The sequence below is a fragment of the Scyliorhinus canicula genome, chromosome 11, assembly GCF_902713615.1.
Source record: "Scyliorhinus canicula chromosome 11, sScyCan1.1, whole genome shotgun sequence".
Lineage (NCBI taxonomy): Eukaryota > Metazoa > Chordata > Chondrichthyes > Carcharhiniformes > Scyliorhinidae > Scyliorhinus > Scyliorhinus canicula.
In genome coordinates, this window is record NC_052156.1 from 42,233,909 (window position 1) to 42,257,108 (window position 23,200).

The window sequence follows — 23,200 nt, forward strand, 5'->3', positions numbered from 1 at the left end:
GACCGTCATCTTCATCGTCTGCACTCTACCAGACAGTGACAATGGGATCGTGTCCCATCTCCAAAAATGATTCATCCTTCATTTGGTCTACTAGCCGGGCCAGATTTAATTTATGCAGCCAGCCCCATTCCCGCGCCACTTGAATGCCTAGGTACCTAAAGCTTCCCCCTATTAATCTAAACGGCAGCTCCCCCAATCGCCTCTCCTGTCCCCTCATCTGGACTGCAAACATCTCGCTTTTCCCCATATTTAGCTTATACCCCGTAAACCGGACAAATTCCCCTAGAATCCTCATGATTTCTTCCATCCCCTCTATTGGATCCAATACATACAGAAGCAGGTCGTCTTCATAGAGCGAGACTCTGTGCTCCACCCCATCCCGGACCAGCCCCTTGTGGCTCTCCGAGCAATTGCCAACAGCTCAATAGCTAGCGCGAACAACAGTGGAGAGAGGGGGCATCCCTGTCTCGTCCCCCAGTGCAGTCTAAAATAGTCCGATGTCCTATTCGTCCGTATGCTTGCCACAGGAGCCTGATACTGCAACCTGCCCCAGTCAATAAAGCCCCGCCCAAATCCGAACTGTCCCAGTACCTCCCACAGATAATCCCATTCTACCCGATCAAAAGCCTTTTCTGCATCCATTGCGATCACTACCTCCACCTCCCAACCTTCTGGGGGCATCATGATTACGTTTAACAACCTTCTTACATTGGTCACCAACTGCCTACCCTTAACAAACCCCGTCTGGTCCTCCCCAATAACGTCCACAACACAATCCTCAATCCTGGCGGACAAAATTTTGACCAGCAATTTAACATCTACATTAAACAGGGATATCGGCCTGTAGGACCCACATAGCTCCGGGTTTTTGTCCTGCTTCAGAATGAGCAAAATCGTGGCCTGTGACATCGTCGGGGGCAGCACCCCTCTTTCCCTTGCCTCATTGAACATCCTCAATATCCCAGAAAACATTTTATTAAACAAGCCGAACACAGCCTGTAGCCTCCGCCGTTCCCTTACAAGCCCTGCCTTTAGGGTCACCGCATGCCTCCTGTCAATCTGTAGTATCTCCTTTACCGGTCGGTCCGTCTCTGCCCTGTCCACCTTCTCCCTATGGGCCCATATCGAGATCAGCTCCCCTTCGACGACCGCCTTCAGTGCTTCCCAGACCACCGCTGCTGAAATTTTCCCCGTGTTGTTGACCTGCAGGTAGTACTGAATACATTTGCTCAGCCGCTCGCACACCCGCTTCGTCAGCCAAAAGTCCTGCATCTAACCTCCAGTGCGGGCGCTGGTTACTGTCTTTACTAACCTGCAGGTCAACCCAGTGAGGAGCATGGTCTGAGATTGTGATCGCCGAGTGCCCCGTGTCCACCACCCCTGCCAATAAGGCCCTGCTCAAAATAAAGAAATCAATCTGAGAGTATACTTTATGCACGTGTGAGTAGAAAGAGAACTCCTTCACCCTCGGCTGCCCAAATCTCCATGGATCCCTCCCCCCCCCCCCCCCATCTGCTCCATGAACCCTTTTAGTTCCTTTGCCATTGCTGGCACCCTGCCCATTTTCGAGCTTGACCGGTCCAAGCCAGGGTCAATAACTGTGTTGAAGTCCGCTCCCATGACCAACCTGTGCGAGTCCAGGTCCGGTATCTTCCCCAGCATCCTCTTTATAAACTCCACATCATCCCAATTTGGTGCATACACATTTACTAATACCACCTGCACCCCTTCCAGTTTCCCACTGACCATAATGTACCGACCTCCCACATCCAAGACTATTCTACCCGCCTCAAACACCACCCACTTATTGATCAGGACCCTTCTAGTCTTTGAGTCTAGTCCCGAGTGAAAGATCTGAATAACCCAGCCTTTCCTCAATCTCATCTGGTCAGTTACTCTAAGGTGTGTCTCCTGCAGAAGTACCATGTCCACCTTCAGTCCGCTAAGATACGCGAACACACGTGCCCTCTTGACCGGCCCATTTAACCCTTGAACATTCCAGGTGATCAGCCTAGTTGGGGGGGCTCATTGCCCCCCCACCCCCCTCTTCGCAGATCAGCCATCCCCTTTTTTGGGCCCGCCCCTAGCCCATGCTCCGCTCCTCCACTGGTCCGGCCCCAGGCAGCCTCCGCCCCCAACCTCCTCTCTGTCCCTTAGCCCCAGCCCCAGTCCCTCCCTCATCAGCAAAACATTTACCCTCCCCCTAGTAACAACACTCTGACCGAACATATACCCCCCCCCCCCCACTGCGCTTCCATGAGCTAGCAGGCCCAGATAGCTTGGTGGCCCCCATCCCTGGCGCTGGATAGTCTCCCACCTATTGTTCTCTCTCCCCCCCCCCCCCCCCACACTCATACAAACATACTCCAACATCAAACAATCCCCACACAATTGCCCGACAGAAAAACATCAAGATCTAAACACGCACACCTCCATCCCCTGACAATGCAAATGAAAACCTTAACTCACTCAGCTCTACCGTTGGTCCCAAATCAATGCAAAAGGCATTACAAACCGCTTCCACAAAACGAAAAACAAGATACTTTTTTTGAAAAGAACAGAAATAACAAAAAAAACCATGAATGTTGCAGCAAAGTTTTAAAAGTTCTCAGTCCACCATCAGTCCTTTCCTTTTCGTGAAGTCCAGCGCATCCTCAGGCGACTCAAAATAAAAGCTGTTCCTCGTGCGTGACCCATAGACGGGCCGGATACAACAGTCCAAACTTCACATTTTTCTTAAAAAGGATCGACCTAAGGTGGTTGAAGCATGCTCTTCTCCTGGACACCTCCACACTCAGGTCTTGGTAAAGCCGCAGGATACTGTTGTCCCACTTACAGCTCCGTGCCTGCTTGGCCCATTGTGGAATGCGCTCCTTATCCAAGTACTTGTGGAATCTCACCACCATTTCCCGGGGAGTGGAGGGGGGCTCCCATTCGCAGCTTCCTCGCGAGTGCTCTGTAAGCCCTGTCCACCTCCAAGGATCGGGAGAATGTCCTATCCCCCAGCAGCTTCTCAAACATGTCCGCAATGTATGCTCCAGCGTCTGCTCCTTCGGACCCATTCCGGGAGCCCAACGATTCTCAAGTTCTGCCGGCGGGACCTATTCTCTAGGTCCTCCACCTTTTCCAGGAGCTTCTTCTGCTGGTCTCTCAGCATCCCAACCTCCAACTCCACCGCAGTATGATGTTCCTCCTACTCAGCCAACGCCTTCTCTACCTTCTGAATCGCCTGATCTTGAGCATCTCATCGAAGCTCTGGCCACTCAATTGACTCTTTTATTGGGTCCAAGCAGTCACGTTTCTGCTTAGCAAAGCCTTCCTGAATAATTTGCATCAGCTGCTCCGTTGACCAGTAGGTCGACAAACCAGAGGTCTAGTCCTCCGCCGTGCTGTCTCCTGCTGCAGCTTCTGCCCAAGCCTTCTCTGTCTTTCTGTTACTGCCTTTACGAGCACTTCTAGTCCTTCTCTCCATGCACTGATGTGGGAATTCAGTACACAATTGCCTCTGTCATCAGTTTTACAATTCAAGTCCGGTAGAAAATCGGGGGAAAAGGTCCAAAAGTCCGACCAGAGCAGGAGCCACCAAATGTGCAACTTTCTCCTTCATAGCCGCCACCGGAAGTCCAACCAGCCTTTTTAATACCTTCCATGTATCCTAACTAACTACCTCCTCTTCACTCTGACTTTGACCTATTTATTGTAAAGGTAGATGGGCAGAAAGTGCTCATTTAGTACCTCAGCCATGCCTTTCAGGTGTAAATCTCCTCTAGTCAGCCAGACTCCTTTTACCATCCTTGCACTATTTATATGTCTGCAGAAAAGACTTTTTTGGTGGCCGTCATGGAGTGAGTGGTTGCATATTTGGCAGCTCCCGCTCATGGTGGTCTTTTTGTGGCCTTTACTCCGGTTTGCCGCTGGAATTTTGTAGGAAAAGGTACTGAAGTGAGATTAGAAGAGAGTGACCCCTCGTTTCTGCGGTCCAGAAGTGCCCGGAAAAAAACGAACCAGTTGGTTGAGGCGAGTGAGGAGCGGACGACGCACGCGGAGGGGCAGGGTCTGGCCCTGCCGGCTCAGTGGTCGATGGACCAGTTGGTGAGCTTCCTGAATGAGAAGTTCACCCAACAGCAGAAGGAAAGTTCGGAGGACCTGGCCCGGGCGGTGGACTCGATCAAGGCGGTGGTTGACAGCGTGAAGACGAGACTTGCAGGCCAGCGACAGGCGATCCAGAGGTTGGAGGAGCTGGCGGGGGAGCATGAGGAATAGTCCACATCAATGGCGAACAGAGATTGGGCTGATGCGTGACCAGCAGAAGCGACTGTTGGAGAAAGTGGAGGACCTGCAGAACCGTTCTCGGAGGCAGAAAATCGGATCGTGGGTCTGCCGGAGGGAATCGAAGGATTCAAACACGAGCTTTCGGAGCGCAGCTCCTTCCTCAGGTGAAGGAGCTGCGCTCCGAAAGCTTGTGTTTGAAACAAATCTGTTGGACTTTAACCTGGTGTTGTAAGACTTCTTACTGGGCTCACCCCAGTCCAACGCCGGCATCTCCACATCATGTTGCAGGAGACACATCTGAAGGTGGGGGATCAGATTAGGTTAAGGAAGGGATGGGTTGGACAGGTGTTCCATTCGGGGGTAGACTTTAAAATGAGGAGGTTGGCGATCTTAGTGAATAAGCGGGTGGCATTCGAGGTGGGGAATATAGAAACTGACCTGGGGGGGTAGATATGTTATGGTTAGTGGGAAGTTGGAGGGAATGGCCGTGGTATTGGTAAATATATATGTCAAGAACTGGGATGATGTTGAGTTTGTTAGACAGGTACTGGGGAAGATCCCGGACCTTGATTCACATCGACTGATTATGGAGGGAGATTTCAATACAGTCCTGGATCCAAGGCTGGACCGGTCGAGTTATCGGTCTGGGAAGGTATAAGCTATGGCAAAGGAGCTCCTGGGGTTCATGGCGTGCATGGGGGGTCAATCCCTGGAGGTTTCGGAGACCGAGGAGTGAGGAGTTTTTGTTCTACTCCCATGTGCATAAGGTGTATTCCCGCATAGACTTTTTTTGTTGTGGATAAGACGCTGATGGCTGAGGTAGTGGATGCTGAATCGATGGTTAGGAAATGGATAGTGGGGAAGGGGTTGGTGTGGGAGCGAGTGAAGGCAGCATCTTGCAAGGGCACGGGTCGAAAGGCTTTGTTAATGGCACCTTTGCCGTTCTCGTCGGCTTGGTACTCCTCATGTCCAGTGGTAGTGGCAGCTCTGAGAATGTGGGGACAATGGAGGCGGCATATAAAACTGGAGGAGGCATCGGTGTGGTCACCGATTTGTGATAATCACCGGTTTGCTCCGGGGCGGCTTCAGGAGGCGGCAGCAGGCAGGGATGGAGAGATTCGGTGATCTCTTCATTGAGGAGGGGTTCCCAGGCTTGGAGGAGCTTGAGAAGGAGTTTGAGTTGCTGGATGGGCATGGTTCCGGTACCTGGAGATGCGGGATTTTGTTCGGAGGCAGGTCCCGAGCTTCCCTCGCCTCCCACTAAGGGGGCTACAGGATATGGTGATGTCAAAAATAGGGATTGGGGAGGGAAGGGTCTCAAAATATATAAGGAACTGATGGAGTGGGAAGGAGTTCCAATTGGGGAGGTGAAGAGGAAGTGGGAGGAGAGTTGGAAGTCAGGTAATGGGAGAAGGCCCTGAGAAGAGTCAACGCACCCTCGTCATGTGCCAGGCTTCGCGTGATCCAGTTCAAGGTGGTCCACAGGGCTCATATGACTGTGGCCTGGATGAGTAGGTTTTTTGAGGAGGTGGAGGACAGGTGTGGGGGAAGTCCTGTGAACCCTGTACATATGTTTGGGCGTGTCCGAGGCTGTGGGGATTTTGGCAGGGATTTTCAGATGTCATGTCAGAGGTCTTGGAAGGGAGGGTGACTCCGAGTCCAGAGATGGCAATATTTGGAATGTCGGAAGATCCTGGAGCCAGGGAGCGAGAGAGCCTACGTTTTGGCCTTTGCCTCCCTGGTGGCTCGGAGACAGGTTTTGCTGGGATGGAGTGACTCGGAGCCTCCTAAGTCGGGGGTTTGGGTCAGTGACATAGTTTAGAGAAAATGAAGTTTACTTTAAGGGGTTCATTCCTGGGGTTCGCTCGGAGGTGGCAGCCTTTCATCGTCAATGGGGTGGGGGTGGGGGGATGCATGGAAATGACGAATAAGGGCAGGGAATCATGTATAGATAGTTAGGGTTTAGTGCTGAGGTGAGTTGGGTATGTTATTGTGGGGTTTTTGCGTGTGTTGGATCTCTCTGTTTAAAATGTTAAAATTATAAATGCCTCAATAAAATATTTTCAAAAAAAAGAAAAGTCTTTGGATTTCCGTTTTTGTGTTAGTTGCCAGTCTTTCTTCATTCTCTCGCTAAGCTTTACTTATTACATTTTGGACCCACCCCCTTCCGGGTCTCTGGCCTCAAAACATCTTGAGCACTTCATTGACAATAAAAGTACTTTTTGTGATTTTGTCAGTATTAATCTTTATTATTGTCACGGTTAGGCTTACATTAACATTACAATGAGGTTACTGTGAATGTCCCCTAGTTGCCACACTCCGGCGCCTGTTCGTGTACATGGAGGGAGAATTCAGAATGCCCAATTCACCTAACAAGCACGTCTTTCGGGACTTGTGGGAGGAAACCGGAGCACCCAGAGGAAACCAACACAGACACGGAGAGAACGTGCAGACTCCGCACAGACAGTGACCCAAGCCAGGAATCGAACCTGGGTCCCTGACGCTGTAAAGCGACAATGCTCACCACTGTGCTACCATGCAGCCCACAATTCATTATACAGGCAAATACCAGCAACCTTCATCTGCGCAAATTAATGCGATAAATGATTAATTAGACTAACTATTTTGGTGGTGTTGGCTAAAACATAAATGTCAACCAGGACATTTCAATTGCACAACTTCAAATAGTGCCATGGAATTTTCTCTGTTGACCTAAAGTTGCAGAAGGGGTCTTGACAATACCCTCTGATCTGAAAGACAACACCCTCACTCTGCACTGAAGTGACAACCTAGATTATGTGTTCAAATCATGAAATGGCAATGGAACCCACAACTTTACACAATGGTATGTATATTCATTTAGAATTCACAAGAAGATTCATTACCCATTAACTAGATTTATTTCAGTCCTTTTTAGAATAATTTTAATATAGGACAATTATTATTGAAATTTTTGATTTCTATACATGGGTTAGTACATTCTTCAATCTGTGTGTATGTGTGTATATAAAACCTATGAACAGCATTTTAATGCATTAGAATGAATAAAAATAATCCATCCTGGAGTCCGATGTCTGCTTTGGGACCAAAATATCAGTATTGGTTTTGACAAAGAGTCATCCTGACTCAATATGTTAGCCCCCTTCTGTCTCCACAGATGCTATCAGATCCGCTGAGATTTTCCAGAATTTTCTGCTTTTGTTTCAGTATTGGCTTATGGATACAGCAACTGAGTCACCTCTAATCTGATTGGGTTTGGCACAGAAAATGAAATAGAGGGTTGAGTGGCAACTATTTAATACGACCCAGAAATGGAAATGTACTGGACATAAACCAGACTGTACTTCTATCATTTACGAAAGTATGTCTTTGCTGTAGAAGTACTTGCACAATTTGGTAATTATGTTTTCTGTGGCAACAATTTGTTCCGCAGGGACCATCCTTGTAAAGTGGAACGGCAACGTTATAGCCATAAAACTGCAAAGCACCATCATTGGTTTGCAACAAATTTGTCAAGTACAGATAAGAGCTGACGTATAATTGTCACTGGGGAAATTGGACTGCTTTATGTTACATGTTTTTCCTGTGTAAAATGCCTGAGATCTGTGCTATGATAAAAAAGCTTTCTAATTGAAATGGACAAGCTGCTAACTGGCAGCACTCACATTAGGCCCATCAGTTAAAATCTTCTGGTCCTCCAAAAAACGTTCATATGAAATGAAATGAAATGAAAATCGCTTATTGTCACGAGTAGGCTTCAGTGAGTTACTGTGAAAAGCCCCTAGTCGCCACATTCCGGCGCCTGTTTGGGGAGGCTGGTACGAGAATTGAACCGTGCTGCTGGCCTGCCGTGGTCTGCTTTAAAAGCCAGCGATTTAGCCCAGTGTCCTAAACCAGCCCATCCAGTTCACTGGGAGTTAAAATGAGCCCTATTGCATCCCAACTAGTGCCCTGTAATTGTGGTTATGGCACTTTGAGAAAGAACAGAGAAACCATTATGCATAATGAAGTATTTCTTTAATAATAATGTGAGCCGGGCAGCATGGTGGCACAGTGGGTAGCACTGCTGTCTTACGGCGCCGAGGTCCCAGTTCAATCCCAGCTCTGGGTCACTGTCCATGTGGAGTTTGCACATTCTCCCCGTGTTTGCGTGGGTTTCGCCCCCACAACCCAAAGATGTGCAGGGTAGGTGGATTGGTCATGCTAAATTGCCCCTTAACTGTAAAAAGTGAATTGGGTGCGCTAAATTAATATTTTTTTAAATAAATAAATAAAAATAATAATGTGAGCAAACACCTTGACAACTGGTAAACTACCCATTCATTTCATTCCTTAATATATTGAAATAGTTTACAAAGTTGGAGATAAATTACCATGTTAAAAAATAAACTGTGTAATGAAATGTTCATGGCCAATGTGGAACATGACGTTGAAAATAAATTTCTATCATTTCAACCCGTGTAGCTAATTATTTGTTGATCTAGAGTTTATTATGTTAGAGTTTTACCATTTAAGGCCTTGTCAAAATTGGCACAGTTGCAGATTTGGATGGTTGTGTCATTCAACAAACATTACAGGATGGGAGGGAACCTGCCCGAAAGCCATAATCTGAATCATGCATATGAGAATCAGTATGAGAAAGTTTAGATCATCAGATTCTTGCCAAAATACTTGTGCAATGAGGGATGTTCATTTTCCTTTTTTTTTAAAGTGCAATAGATTTTTATAAATCTAGTTATGAAATCTAATTGTTTAATAAAAAATGTATTTTTTTGTTTTGGACTGGTGACTTAAGTTTTCTTTCTGGCCAAGATTTCAGTTGAATAACACAGTGGACCAATTTGTGTTAACAATTCTTTTCCTGCAACTGAGGGCATTGTCCCACAAGGCTTTTTAGTGTTTATATTTTGTTTTGACTCCCTGTACCAAAAGGTCATGACATCACTCCCTGAGAACATACTGTTCAATTGGAAGCATGTAGTCAGTGCAGTTGTGATTAGCTAACTCTGCATGCATGTCTTGTTTGTAAAAATGTATTGTACATCGCAAACATATTTACTCTCATCTTGATATTAAGATTAAGTCCAATATTCATTTGTAAATTAATGGCGGGTCCAGAAATAAATTCAAATCAAAGAAGTGGCATTTTCTACAACATTGATACCTGATATTTTTTGAGATCTGGATTGTGACAAAATGGTCATTAAAAGGCAGGAAGAAATGCACAAATTTATGATACTGATAGGAAGTTCACATTCAGCAGCGGAGTTTGATTGTTTTACGGAGACATTGTTATCGCTGAAGATACTGAACATGTATTACAAATGTCATTTTCCTATGTCATGAGTACCATGAGAAAAAATTAGTGAAAAGAAGAAAGAAATTTGGTGCCTTTCACATCCTCGGATGTCCCAAAGCACTCCACTGGCAATGAATTACTTTTCAAATCTAGCTGCTGTTATCTAGACAAATACAGCAACCAATTTAAATATAGCACTAATCAGTTTTCTTCTGGATTTATAAGTGTGATATTTCTTCTACCATACGATAAAATAAAACAATCTTGAACAATGTATTTTATTGTAAAGAAAATTAAAATGATTGAATTTGCAGACCTAACAGGAGAAATGCAGATTCTCTTTTACGGAACACATGTATTAACATTGAATTTAGTATTACTGCCACCCTATTTGGATCTTTTCAATTTTGCTTCTTGTAGGAAAACTGGATGAATTGCAAAAGCAAAGCAATGGACTAAAGAATGATTGTGATTCTCTTCGCCAAGAGAAAGTTCTTCTGACCGAAAAACTGCAGTGGTTTGAGGAAGAACTTCGATGGCAAGTTCTGACAATTGCTGCTTATTTATTTTTGCTGTTTTCAATCTGCGCTTGTATTTTTGGTGTCTCCATTTCTAATCCAAGTTAGCTCTAAAGATAGTTTTTTTTATATTGACTTGCTAAAAATCCTGAGAATATTTCCTACTAACAGCTGAATTCAGGCCGCTCTGGCACCCCCCGCGATTCTCCTTTCCCCCCCCCACCCCCCCCCCCCCCCCCAAAATAATGCGCCACGCCGCTCGGAGAATTGCGGGCCGCCGTTTAATACGGCGGCCCGCGATTCTCCGACCCGGATGGGCTGAGCGGCCTGCCGTTCCCGACCGGTTCACGCCGGCGGCAACCACACCTGGTCGCTGCCGGCGTGAACATGGCGCCAACAGCTGTTTTGTGGCTTGTGCGGGGCGGAGAGGGGAATGAGCACCACGACCGTGCTCGGGAGGGGACTGGCCCGCGATCGGTGCCCAATGGGACGCACTCTTTCCCCTCCGCTGCCCCGCAAGATCAAGCCGCCACGTCTTGCGGGGCAGCGGAGGGGAAGACGGCAACCGCGCATGCGCGGGTTGGAGCCGGCCAACCTGCGCATGCGCGGCTGACGTCATTAGGCGCGTCAGCCGTGTCATTCTCGGCGCGCCAAGTTCCACGGCACGGCCCTCCTAGCCCCTCCGGCGGGGGGAGAATAGGGGGCCAGGAGCGGCCTCCGACGCCGTCGTGAACCTCTCCGAGTTTCACAACAGCGCAGGCCTGGCGGAGAATTCCGCCCATGATATTCAATGTTTTTAAACTAGTACTCTTGTTCAAAGATATTTTCCGAACGTGTCTTGCATTTGCTGAGATGAAGCACATTCAAGAATTTAAATGCTATGTTTCAGTTACAATTACACCCCCTGTCTCAGCCATGCTGTCTGGGGGAGCTGGGTGTGTATCCTCACAAGTCTTGGAAAAAATATGCTTGGAATAGTTAACCCCCAAAATTCCTGCATACAACGTCTATTGTCTAGTTATATAGTGGCATTGCCAGCAGTTATTGCCTCCCAGCATTCTTAAGTAATGGAATGCTAGAAATGGGAAGACTGACTAAATAGAATATTCTGTCAGTTTCTTCTGAACATGAAATATGTGTTTATTGAGAGATAGTCAAACACTGGCAGAATTCATCACAGGATATTGTTCTGTGCCATGTATTCCAACTGCTTGTTTAGGCTGAGGCATGAGTTATTAAATACCAGTCAGTCACCTGTGGAGATATTCGGATGAGTTTGTGTATTTGATGAGGGAACAGGGCTGGGTGAAGTGGAGTTTGTTTAGGAAGGTATTTTTATGTGGTCTTGCATCCTACCACTTTGTTGCCTTTTTGGAAACCTGCCTTGCCCACTGCAATGATTGATTTACAACCTGTATTTTAGATAAAATAGGAGATTCTTTAGGACTTTCTTAATTAACTCCTTGTGGCAGAGATTATTGCATTTTTTAAAGGATCACTAGTAAGTATTTAAAGCTGGAGAAGATGTACTGTATATGGGAGAAAGCAGTGGAGTCAGATTTGTTTTGAATTGCTCCAGCAAATTGCTGACATGGACATAATTGATCCAATTGTCTATTGTGCTGTAAACCTCTTATGATTCTATGGATTGCTATTGTAGAAAGTTCTGAAAAGTATGTTTAACAGTTTAAGTTGATATTTACCCTTTTTATCTTGTAAACGGATTATACTTTAATTATATCACTGTTATTTTGGAAATGAATGAGGAAAAAAACCTATAATTATTGTTACAGTGCCCAGCAACAGAGTGTTAAGTTAACGAAAGATGCCAGTGGACTGGAAGTTTCTCGCAAAGCGCTGGAAGTTGAGGTTGGAACGTTGAAGGAGCAACGCTTACAGGAGACAAATGGACTAAGAGTAAAACTTGCACATGCTGAGAATGAGACTCAGAAATTTCAGAAACAGGTAATGTAGCTATAGGGAAGAACTGCATTATCAACAATGATTTTTTTTAAATGTGTATTCTCAGAATTCCAGAGTTGCATCACTTTGGTCTAGGTATCGGGTGAGGAGAATTTTCTACTGCTCTCGTTCTAGTCAAATGTTCACAATACTTAAGGATATTTAGGCATAGTGGGAAAAGTTACCCAAATAAGATGCACACAACATAGAGAAGAAAACATGTGAGTGAAAACAAAGTACAACTTAAAAAGAATAATGTAGCAGCCAAAACTGAGGCATTGCTACAACTTGTGTATGAATAGGAAACTAAATAATCCACGCTACATGATCTTTAGAAATGATAGAGCCTAATGCCATACTAGTCCAAAAACGCCTGATCTCATCTGATCTCCAAAATGACGGAGAAATTGGGAAACAATTGGAGAGCAATATTGATCAAACATAATTATCACTATAGAAAGAATGGATTTAAATGAGGGTGATCAGGCATTAGGAAAGAGCAAAAAGAATCTGATTTGTACTGAGGGTGAAGAGGGTTCTGCGGGGGGGGGGGGGGGGGGGGGGGGGGGTTGGCGCTTTCAGACCTGATGCACTATTATTGGACAGCTAATATGGAGATGGGGGGAGGAAAGGAGGAGTCCTGTAAGAGCTCAAGTTTGAGGGCCCTGGTAACGGCCCCGTTGCCGTCAGCATTGAGAATGTAAACAGGAGTCTGGTGGTGGAGTCGACTATTAAGATTTGGAATTAGCTGAGTAGGCACTTTAAATTGGACCAAATGTCAGTGTTGAAGCCACTGTATGGGAACCACAGGTTTAGGATGGGGGGGGTGGTGGATGGGATGTTTAGGCGGTGGGGGGGGGTTGGAGCGGGTCAGTGATATGTTCTTGGAGGGGAATTCGCTGGGTCGGATGAGCTTCAGGAGAGGTTTGAGTTACTGAGGGGGAATGAGTTTGGGTACTGGCAGGTGCGGGACAGCATGAAAGGAGCTGCCAACTTTCCCTCAACTACCGGAGTAAACGCTGCTGGAGAAATTGCTGCTCCCAGATGAGGTGGGGAGAGCAGGATCTGGGACATGTACAGGTGATTGTGAGAGCAGAGTAAGGCACGTGGATGGGATTAAGCGGAAGGGGAAGGTGGCATTGGGGAGGGAGATGGGATGGAGTCTCTGGTGTGAGGCGATGAAGTGAGTGAACTGAACTTCCTCCTGCGCTAGAATGAGCTTGATTCAATTTTTATTTATTTTTAAAATAAATTTAGAGTACCCAATTATTTTTTCCAATTAAGGGGCAATTTAGCGTTGCCAATCCACCTATCCTGCTTTGTGGGGGTGAAACCCACGCAGACACGGGGAGAATGTGCAAACTCCTCACAGACAGTGACCCAGAGCCGCGATTCGAACCCGGGTCCTCAGCGCTGTAGGCAGCAATGCTAAGCTTGATTCAATTTAAAGTGGTGCACAGGGTATATGTGACTCAGGATCGGATGAGTGGGTTCTTCCCGGGGGTAATGGATGGGTGTGAGAAGTGAGGGCGGGGTCATCTAATCATGTTCACATGTTTTGGGGTTGCGAGAAGTTGGAGAGCTTCTGGGAGGTGGCGTTTGGAACCTTTTCGAGGATTGTAGGGACCGAGGTGAAGCCGGACCTCATGGGGCGATCTTTGGGGTTTCAGAGGCGACGGAGCTCCTGGAAAGGAAGGGGGCCGATGCCGCAGCCGTCGCCTCTCTGATTGCCCGGCAATGGATTCTTTTGAATTGGAGGTCAGACACGCCATCAGGGTTTGCAGCCTGGCTCGGGGACTTGTATAAGTTTCTCCAGTTGGAAAATATTAAGTTTGCCTTAAGGGGGTCAGAAGAGGGCTTTTGTACGGTGGAGATCGTTCATGACAATATTTGAGGAGCTGGTCATTGCTGAGGGAGGATTAAAAGGGGGAAAATGAACAAACTGTGAACTTTGTTTTGTGGGAATGTGGTTTTGTTGCTATTGTTTAAGTTTGAAATAAAATACATTTTCTCAGAAAAAAATCAGATATGATGGGAGATTTTAATTTTCACTTTGACTGAAGAAGTAGTACAGCTGAAGCAGTAAATGCAATGATTTTTAAGATGTTTTGTCCATATGTCTTCAAACTGACAAGATTTAATGATGAACAAACATCCAACAATCTGACAGCAAGGGAGGATCTTTTGCAGCTGTGGCCATAATATGATTGAATTTGGCATTAGGTCCAGAGGGAGAAGGAAAAGACACAAACTTGTGATTTTAAATTTGAGTAAGGCAAACTTCAACAGGATGGGAAATAAATCGACCAGAGTAAATTGGGTTGAACTGCTAATGTCTAAACCAACATTTTTTTCAAAATGGTAGTGCAAAGAAAATTAGACCTTAAGGTGGTTACCAAATCTCCAGGATATGAAGGTGTCGTCCCAGGATGCTAAAATAAATAGGTGTAGAAATTGCAGTTGTGTTAGTTAAAATCTTTCAAAGTTCTCAAGATTCCAGAAGTGTGCCTTTGGATTGGAAAATTTCAAATCTCACAAATTATTTAAATCTGAAGGGAAAGGAAAACAGGTGCATGATCAACATGGTCGTGAAGAAAGTGCTGGAATCGATCAGTAGAGTCAGAGCAAGTAACAGCTGATCAAAGAACTTTGCATGGGATTTATGAAGGGCAGCAAACACATGGGAACATCACCACCTCGAAGTTCCCCTCCAAGTCACTCAATGTCCTGACACACTGTCACTGGGTCAAAAATTCTTTTAACTCCCTCCCTAACAGCACTGTGGATGTGCCTACACCACCTGGACTGTCGAGATTCAAGCAGGCAGCTCACAATCAACTTCCCCAGGGCAATTAGAGATGGGCAATAAGTACAAGCTGAGTCAGCGATGCCCACATCCCGTAAATTAATTTTTAAAATGCCTGATAAAACATATTGAATGGGGATAAGGGTGGATCTATGGTAGATATCCATATTGACTTCTATAGAGTCTTTGGTGAGGTTCCACATAAGAGCTTCATAGCAAATGTTGAGAGCACATGAAATTGTACATAACCTATTGATTATAATTGGTTCAGAAGTAGGAGACAGAGAATTGGGATATAAGGGGCGCAATTCTCCGCACCCCACGCCGGGTGGGAGAATCGCGGGAGGGCCGGGTGAATCATGCCACGCCGCCCTGGCACCCCCCGCAATTCTCCTACCTCCCCCCCCCCAGAATGGCATGTCGCGTTTTGCGACAGGCCGCTCAGAGAATCGCCGCTCGCCGTTTCTCATGGCGACCGGCGATTCTCCGGCCCAGATGGGCCAAGCGGCCTGCCGAACCTGACCAGTTCACGCCGGCGCCAACCATACCGGGTCGCTGCCGGCGTGAACAGCGCACGACCGCTGTGTGTGGGGCCTGTGGGGGGGCGGAGGGAGAATCACGCACCACGGGCGTGCTCAGGAGATGTCTGGCTCGCAATCAGTGCCCACCGATCGTCAGGCCGGCGTCTCTAAAAGACGCACTCTTTTCCCTCCGCCGCCCCACAAGATCAAGCGCCATGTCTTGCGGGGCAGTAGAGGGGAAGACGGCAACCGCGCATGTGCGGGTTGGCGCCGGCCAACCTGCGCACGCGCGGCTGACGTCACTTAGGCGCCGCCGGCCGCGTCATTCCCGGCGCGTCGCTTTGACATAAGCGTCAAGGCCGGGCAGTCGGAATTCACGCGCCGCCACTCCTAGTCCCCTGGGGGGGGAGAATAGGGGGCGAGGTGCGGCCTCCGACACCGGAGTGAAACACTCCGGGTTTCACTCCGGCGTCGGCTGTTTGTCTCCCTTTGGGAGAATTGCGCCCAAGGTTTGTTCTCTAATTGGCAGGATGTGACCAATGTTGTTTCCCAGGTCTCAGCTTTTGATCACATATATATTAATAAGTTGGGAAGTTGGGCAAAGGAGTAGAGAATTGTATTATACAGTTGGCAGCTAACAGTATGTTAGACACAGTAGGTTGTGTCAATGGGAACAGAAATATAGGCAGACAAAGTGAGTGGAAGTGTGATATCATCCAATTTGATCCAAGAAAGACAAAGTGGCCTTGGAAGGATTACTACACTGACTACCTAATATTTTTTAAAGGGTTAATTTTTATGACAGGTACATTTTTAAAAATTATTTCATGGGATGTGGGTGTCACTAACTGGGCCAGCATTTATTGCCCATCCCTAATTGCCCTTAAGGGGGCATTTAAGTGTCACCACATTGCTGTGGATCTGGAGTCATGTGTAGGCCAGAACAGGTAAGGATGGCAGTTTTCCTTGGGGGGGGAAAAGGACATTGGTGAAGGAGATGTTTTTTTTTAATGACAATTGACAATGATTTCATAGCCATCATTAGACTTTTAATTCCAGAAAATTCCACCATCTGCGTTGGTGGGATTCAAACCAAGATCCTCAGAGTATTACCCTGGATTTCTGGATTACTTCTCCAGTGACAATGCCACATCACTACTGCCTCCCCCTAAATTAAATTTGGCTTATATTCCCTAAAGTTTAGAAGTGAGGTATTTAAAGTGATAATTATTTGATATGGTAGACACAGAAAAACTCTTTCTTCTGTTTGTAAATTAAATTTGTTAAATGAGTTAAGTTATTAACAAAACTGAACATTGTCTGAGAACAAGTGATGCAGTAGGTTAGATTATCCTCCTTTAACCTTGGAGCTCTTGGGGCTATGTGGACAGCACGGTAGCACAAGTGATTAGCACTGTGGCATCACAGCGCCAGGGTCCCAGGTTCGGTTCCCTGCTGGGTCACTGTCTGTGCGGAGTCTGCATGTATTCCCCGTGTCTGTGTGGGTTTCCTCCGGGCGCTCCGGTTTCCTCCCACAGTCCAAAGACATGCAGGTTAGGTGGATTGGCCATGATAAATTGCTCTTCGTGTCCAAAAAGGTTAGATGGGGTTATTGGGTTAGGGAGATAGGGTGGAAGTGAGAGCTTAAGTGGGTCGGTGCAGACTTGATGGGCCGAATGGCCGCCTTCTACACTGTATGTTCTAAATCTCCCCCCCCCCCCTCCACCCTGCCAACTAGCCATCATCCTTTAGGCCAGCCTGTAGCTCGCGCCCTCCGCCTCCTCGAGCCCCCCCTCGAGCATTCGTCGTTCCCGACCTCTCGTTTGTCCCCTGCTAACAGTTCCTCCCCTGTCAGCAAAGCAGCTCAACCCCCCCCCTCCCCCCCAGCAACAACACTAGAAACCCAACCCCCCAAGTCGAGCTCCAGTTTAACACCTGCTCACCCCCCATTGTGCTTCTGTGAGTCAACTGACCCATGCTGACTTGATAGCCCCGCGCCCCTGGCACCAAGCTGTCTGTCTCCCCATTGTTCTCTCCTCTCACTTGGCTAAACATATTAAAAGCATCACATTCCCCAGTAAACAAACATCAGCCACTTCAGGAAACAAAACACCCAAAGACAGAACCAACCCCAAAGACCACCCGCCCTCTAACCAGCTCCCTGCAAGACAAAGTTACCTTTAGCCATCCAAACAGCCCCATATTACGCATAACACTACTTATACTTTGCAGCCCAGCACAACAAATTGGCACCACAGTACTCTCCAAGGCGTCTTTTAGATCGCCTCCAGCGAAAAGTCCATACTTTGTCTGGTGTTTCGAAGTAGAAGTCCCGTTCCTCATGTGTGACCCACAGACGGGCTGGGTACAACATCCCGAAAGAGGGCCGTTTTTGCCCGATTAAACCCAGCTCGCCTCTTGGCCAAATCCGCGCCCCGGTCCTGATAAATGCGCAGCTCACAATTCTCCCACTTGCTGCTCCGTTCCTTCTTGGCCCACTGCAGAACATGTTCTTTGTCCAGGAATCGGTGAAAGCGTACCACCATCGCCCTCAGCGGCTCGTTCGCTCGGGGCTTCTTCGCGAGGGCTCTGTGCGCTCTATCCACTTCCAGGGGCTGAGGGAACGCCTCAGCTCCCATCAACTTCTCCAACATGTCCATCACATAAGCCCTCGCATCCGATCCTTCAGTACCTTCAGGGGGGCTGACAATTCTAAGATTCTGCCTCCTGGACCTGTTCTTTAGGCCCTCCAGCACGGTTATGTATTCCTCGTGCTCGGACACCTTTTTCTCCACCTCCAGGATCGCACATCCGTGGGTCTCTTGATTCTGCACAACTTGATCAATCGAAGCCTTAATCGGGGCCAGCGTGTCTTTCTTCAACCTGGCGAAGCAATCTTCAAAAAACTTCATCAGCTGCTCCGTCGACCACTGTGCCGTCTCCCCACGGCCCTTGCTCTCCGCCATGCTTTCCCGCGTTACTGTCTTTGCTCGCGTCTTCCTTATAGGACTTTGTCTTCTCACACAGCCAATTCTGGTCCAATTCTCCATACATCGAAGGGGGCTTTGTACTCACTGTCTCACTCTTCACAGATTTATCCCATAAAATCCGGAAAAAACCAGGGGGAAAGGTCCAAAAGTCTGTCACAGGCGGGAACTATCAAATGTGCAACCTACTCATCCATAGCCGCCACCGGAGGTCCTCACTAAAAATTTCTGATAAAATCATTGTACAATTTCAAAGGATCATATCATTTATGAAATCCTTCTATAATTGATGTATGTTCTAGTATGAAGCAGATCAGACCATGTACCTGGAGCTGAAGGAAAAGCTTGACAAAACTCAGAAAGAAAATGAGTCCATCACAGATGAACTTGAAAACTGTAAAGAAAATCTGAAGCTGCTGCAACAGAAGGGAAACAATGTAAGTCTTACAAATTTGTTTAACTGTCTAAAGTTCTTACAGCAATCATTTCTAGTTTTATGTCAAGTTTTTTTCATCTGAGCTAAAACAGTTATAACAAATTTTAGTCTGCTATATAGAATCAAACCTGTACTATTTCCAGTCACTGCTGCATATAATATTGTAAATTATACATCATAATTTGATCTGAATCAAAGTATTTAAATTTCCTACCTTCATGCCAAGATAATATGTGAATCAAATTAGTGTCGAAATGCATCTTCTATGGTTTTGATTTAGCCAGAAAATTTAATCGAAGTCATAATTGGGCCTGAGGGCATTGGGAAATAAACTGAGCTAGGGTTTCCTGTTGATGAATCACAGAATCCCTACAGTGCAGAAGGAGGCCGCTTGGCCCATTGAGTCTGCACCGACCCTCCAAAAAAGCACCCCGGCCTATTCCCACCTAACCGTTAGACACTAAGGGGCAATTTAGAATGGCCAATCCACCCACCTAACCCGCACATCTTTGGATTGTGGAAGAAACAGGAGCACCCGGAGGCAACCCACGCAGACATTGGGAGAACATGTAATCTCCACACATCAGTCGTCGAAATCGAACCCAAGTCCCTGCTGCTGTGAGATAGCAGTGCTAACCACCGTGCCACCCATGGCATGAGAGGCTTTTTATTTTCCTTGACTCCTTTCTCTTCTGGTTGTTCGCTGTATAATCTGAAAAATATCTGTAAAATTATGTAGAGAAAATTAAAATCTGAAAATCTTGGTCTTCACTCTCCTGCTAAATCATGAAGAGCAATCGCTAGGTTGGATAACAATAGTCCCTGAAACCCAAGGTAACTTGTTGATGGTGCAGTTGAAATTATTAGCAAAGAAATGTAGACGGCCAGAAAATACCATTTTGGTTTATCTGACTGGCCCCAGCTTTATTTAGGTGTGTACCTTGTTCACTTTAATACCAACAAACGTGGTTTTGGTAGTCAATCCTTTTAGCTCAAGTATGTGAAGTCAACTATCAAACAGGTAGCCTTTTGTAGCAGCTTTGCTATGAAACCATTATTACAATGTGGTGACCAGAACTGCTCTCAATACTTCACACAGGGACAAACCTGCACCCTTTATAGACATGGTTATACCATCCTGTGACTGATTTGCATAGATGGCAACAGTGAAGATTGCTGCTTTTGCCACCCTTCAGACAGTGAGTTCCAGATTCCAACCATCTCTAAACCTCCTGCCCCTTATCTTAAATCTATGTCCCCTGGTTATTTGACTCCTCTGCTAAGGGGAAAAGTTCCTTCCTATCTGCCTTGTCTTCGCCCCTCATAATTTTATATACCTCAATCAGGTTCCTCCTCTGCCTTATCTGCTCCAAGTAAAACAGCCCTAGCCTATCCAGTCTCTCTTGATAGCTGAAATGCTCCAGCCCAGGCAACGTTCTGGTGAATCTCCATGGACCCTTTCTTCCTCTGTACCCTTTCTTCCTCTGTACCCTTTCTTCCTCTGCACCCTTTCCTTCTCTAGTATGGTGACCAGAACTGCATATAGTACTCCAGCTGTCGCCTAACCAAGGTTTTATTCTTCTCCATCATAACCTTCTTGCTCTTGTATTCTATGCCTCAGATAATAAAAGCAAGTAATTAATCTTGTTCATTTTTTCCCACCAGCAGCAACGTAGGGCAACCATAGTTTTAACTGCCGAGTGGGAAGTGAGGACAGAATAGCTACTTACAGGGAAAGATCAGGTAGCCACTTATGACAGGAGGGAAGATGGTGAAATTCTCGGGCACGGAGACTGACTTTCGTAGACATGCTAGTAGCAACAGTACAGCTACTGATCTGCTTCCCACTCAGGCCCCAACTAAAATACAATCTGGGTGGGACCGCTCGACATAATAGAATTACAATTTTCATCAATTTAATGTCGCTGCTACAGGCAGAAGCTTCATTCATGTAAAGATTTAAAATTTGGAATGGCACAAGAGCATTACATTATAAACTTCACTTCTAACTGCCCACCCCCTAGTTTCCACCAGGCAGTTAGGATTAAAATTGATCCCTTGGTTGCAGGTTTGTTTCTGCCTCCAATAAACTGCTAAAATATAGTTTTTAGGGTTTTTTTTGAAGTGGAACATGCTTGGCTTGTCTTGTATGAAGATTTATGATCTTTACGGGCTGATTGCAGCTTTAATTTTAGATAATATGTATATTCTTTGGTCTGAATGTATTAACTGGCTTTGTGTTATACCCAGTCATTGTATCTGTGAAACTGCTTTGAATTTCTGCAGTGGTACTTCCAGTCTACTGTCTACCTTTGGCAAAAGATCAGCAATGGGATTAATTCTTAAATGGCCTACCAAGACACTCAGTTTGGAACATGGGGATAGGCCATCCAACTCATTTAAGCCTGTTCCTTTATTGAGTTAGATTATGGCTGATCTTTATCTTAACTCCCTATGAAAAGCCATTCGGTGCTAACTCAGGTCTATGCCAGTTCTGAGCTAGCCTTTCCTTGAAGAAATGGGAAGCAAGAACCTTGTTTCTTGAAGGAAACTCTGATGTGATCACTTGTGCCTGGCTGGGAACAGCTTCTCAATGGATTTTCTAGCAATCTGACAACTGTTAAATGACTTGCCTTTACACTTATCCATGTTCAACTGTATCCTAATATAAAGTTATCCACTTTGGTAGAAAAATCAGGAGTGGAAGAGTTTTCCTCCAATCTGCAGGAACTGTTCCGCAGACTATAGAATCCTGGAAGATGACCACCAATGCATCATCCCCTTGGATGTAGATTATCAGGTCCTGGGGATTTATCAGCCTTCAACCCCATCAATTTCCCCAACACCTTTTCTCTACTGACATTGATCACCTTCAGAGCCTCTTTCTCACTAAACCTTGTATTCTTCAACATTTTTGGTATCTTATTTGTGTCCTGATTTGTGAAGACAGAACCAAAGTATGTATTTAGTTGCTCAGCCATTTATTTGTCCCCTCTAATACACTCCCCTGTTTCTGACTGTAAGGAACCTACATTTAATCTTCACTAATCTTTTTCTCTTCACGTACCTATAGAAAGTTAGTCAGTTTTTATGTTCCCTGCAAGCTTACTTTCGTGCGCTATCTTCCCCTTCTTAATCAATCCCTTGGTCCTTCTTTGCTGAATTCTTTTTTTTCTTAAAGAATTTAGAGAACCCAATTCATTTTTTCAATTAAGGGACACTTTTGCGTGGCCAATCCACCTACCTTGCACATCTTTGGGTTGTGGGGGCAAACCCACCCAAACACAGGAAGAGTGTGCAAACTCCGCATGGACAGTGCCCAGAGCCGGGATCGAACCTGAGACCTCGGCCTCGTGAAGTTTCTTTTTTTTTTGCTGAATTCTAAGCAGCTCCCAATCCTCAGACCTGTTGTTTTTCTTGGCCAATTTATATGCTACTTCCTTGGATCAAATACTATCCCTAACTTCTCTTGTAAACCATGGATTGACCACCTTTCCCATTTTACTTTTGTGCCAGACAGGAATAAAAAATGTTGCAGTTCCTCCATGCGCTCTTTGAATGTTCGTCATTGCCTATCCACTGTCATCTCTTTAAGTAACATTCCCCAATCGATCACAGCCAACTCATAGTTTCCTAGTCTCAATCAACTACTTCACTTTCCATTTTGATGAAAAATTCTATTATATGATGGTCGCTTATCCCCAAGGGGTCACGCACAACTAGATTGCCAATGATTCCGTTCTCATTACCCTGTAACCCAATCTAGGACGGCCTGTTTTCTAGTTGCCTCCTCAACATATTGATCCAGAAAACCATCCAGCATGCACTCCAGGAATACCTCCTCTGTGGTATTGTGGCTAATTTGATTTTCCCAATCTATATGCAGATTAAAATCACCCATAATTACAGTTGTTCCTTTATCACATGCACCTCTAATTTCCTGTTTAATTCCATTCCCAACAATATCACTGCAGTTCGGGATTGTATATATGACGCCCACTAACGTTTTTTGTCCCTTGCTGTTTCGCAGCTCTACCCATACAGATTCCGCATTGTCGGAGCTAATACCCTCCCTCACTACGGTGTTAATTTCCTCCTTTTTAAAAAAAATTTGAGTACCCAATTATTTTTTTCCCAATTAAGGGCAATTTAGTGTGGCCAATCCACCTAACCTGCACATCTTTGGGTGGTGGGAGTGAAACCCACACAGACACAGGAAGAATGTGTAAACTCCACACGGACAGTAACCCATGGCCGGGACTCGAACCCAGGTCGTCAGCGTCATATGCAGCAGTGCTAACCACTGTGTCCCGTGCCGCCCCTGTTAATTTCCTCCTTAATCAGCAATGCTACCCCACTGCCTTTTCCTTTTTATCTGTCTTTCCTAAATACCGAGTGC

At 46.0% G+C, this 23,200-nt stretch overlaps 1 protein-coding gene across 16 annotated transcripts in view; it reads left to right on the forward strand.

Annotated features, from left to right (window-relative positions):
* Positions 1 to 23,200, forward strand: part of slmapa (sarcolemma associated protein a) — a 287,081-nt gene that overhangs the window by 250,823 nt on the left and 13,058 nt on the right. For all 16 annotated transcript variants that reach the window (XM_038812836.1, XM_038812840.1, XM_038812844.1 and 13 more), the window contains 3 exons: positions 9,992 to 10,109; positions 11,883 to 12,054; positions 18,668 to 18,802. In XM_038812836.1, coding sequence (XP_038668764.1) covers positions 9,992 to 10,109; positions 11,883 to 12,054; positions 18,668 to 18,802 — 425 coding nt within the window. The remainder of the gene's footprint in view (positions 1 to 9,991; positions 10,110 to 11,882; positions 12,055 to 18,667; positions 18,803 to 23,200) is intronic.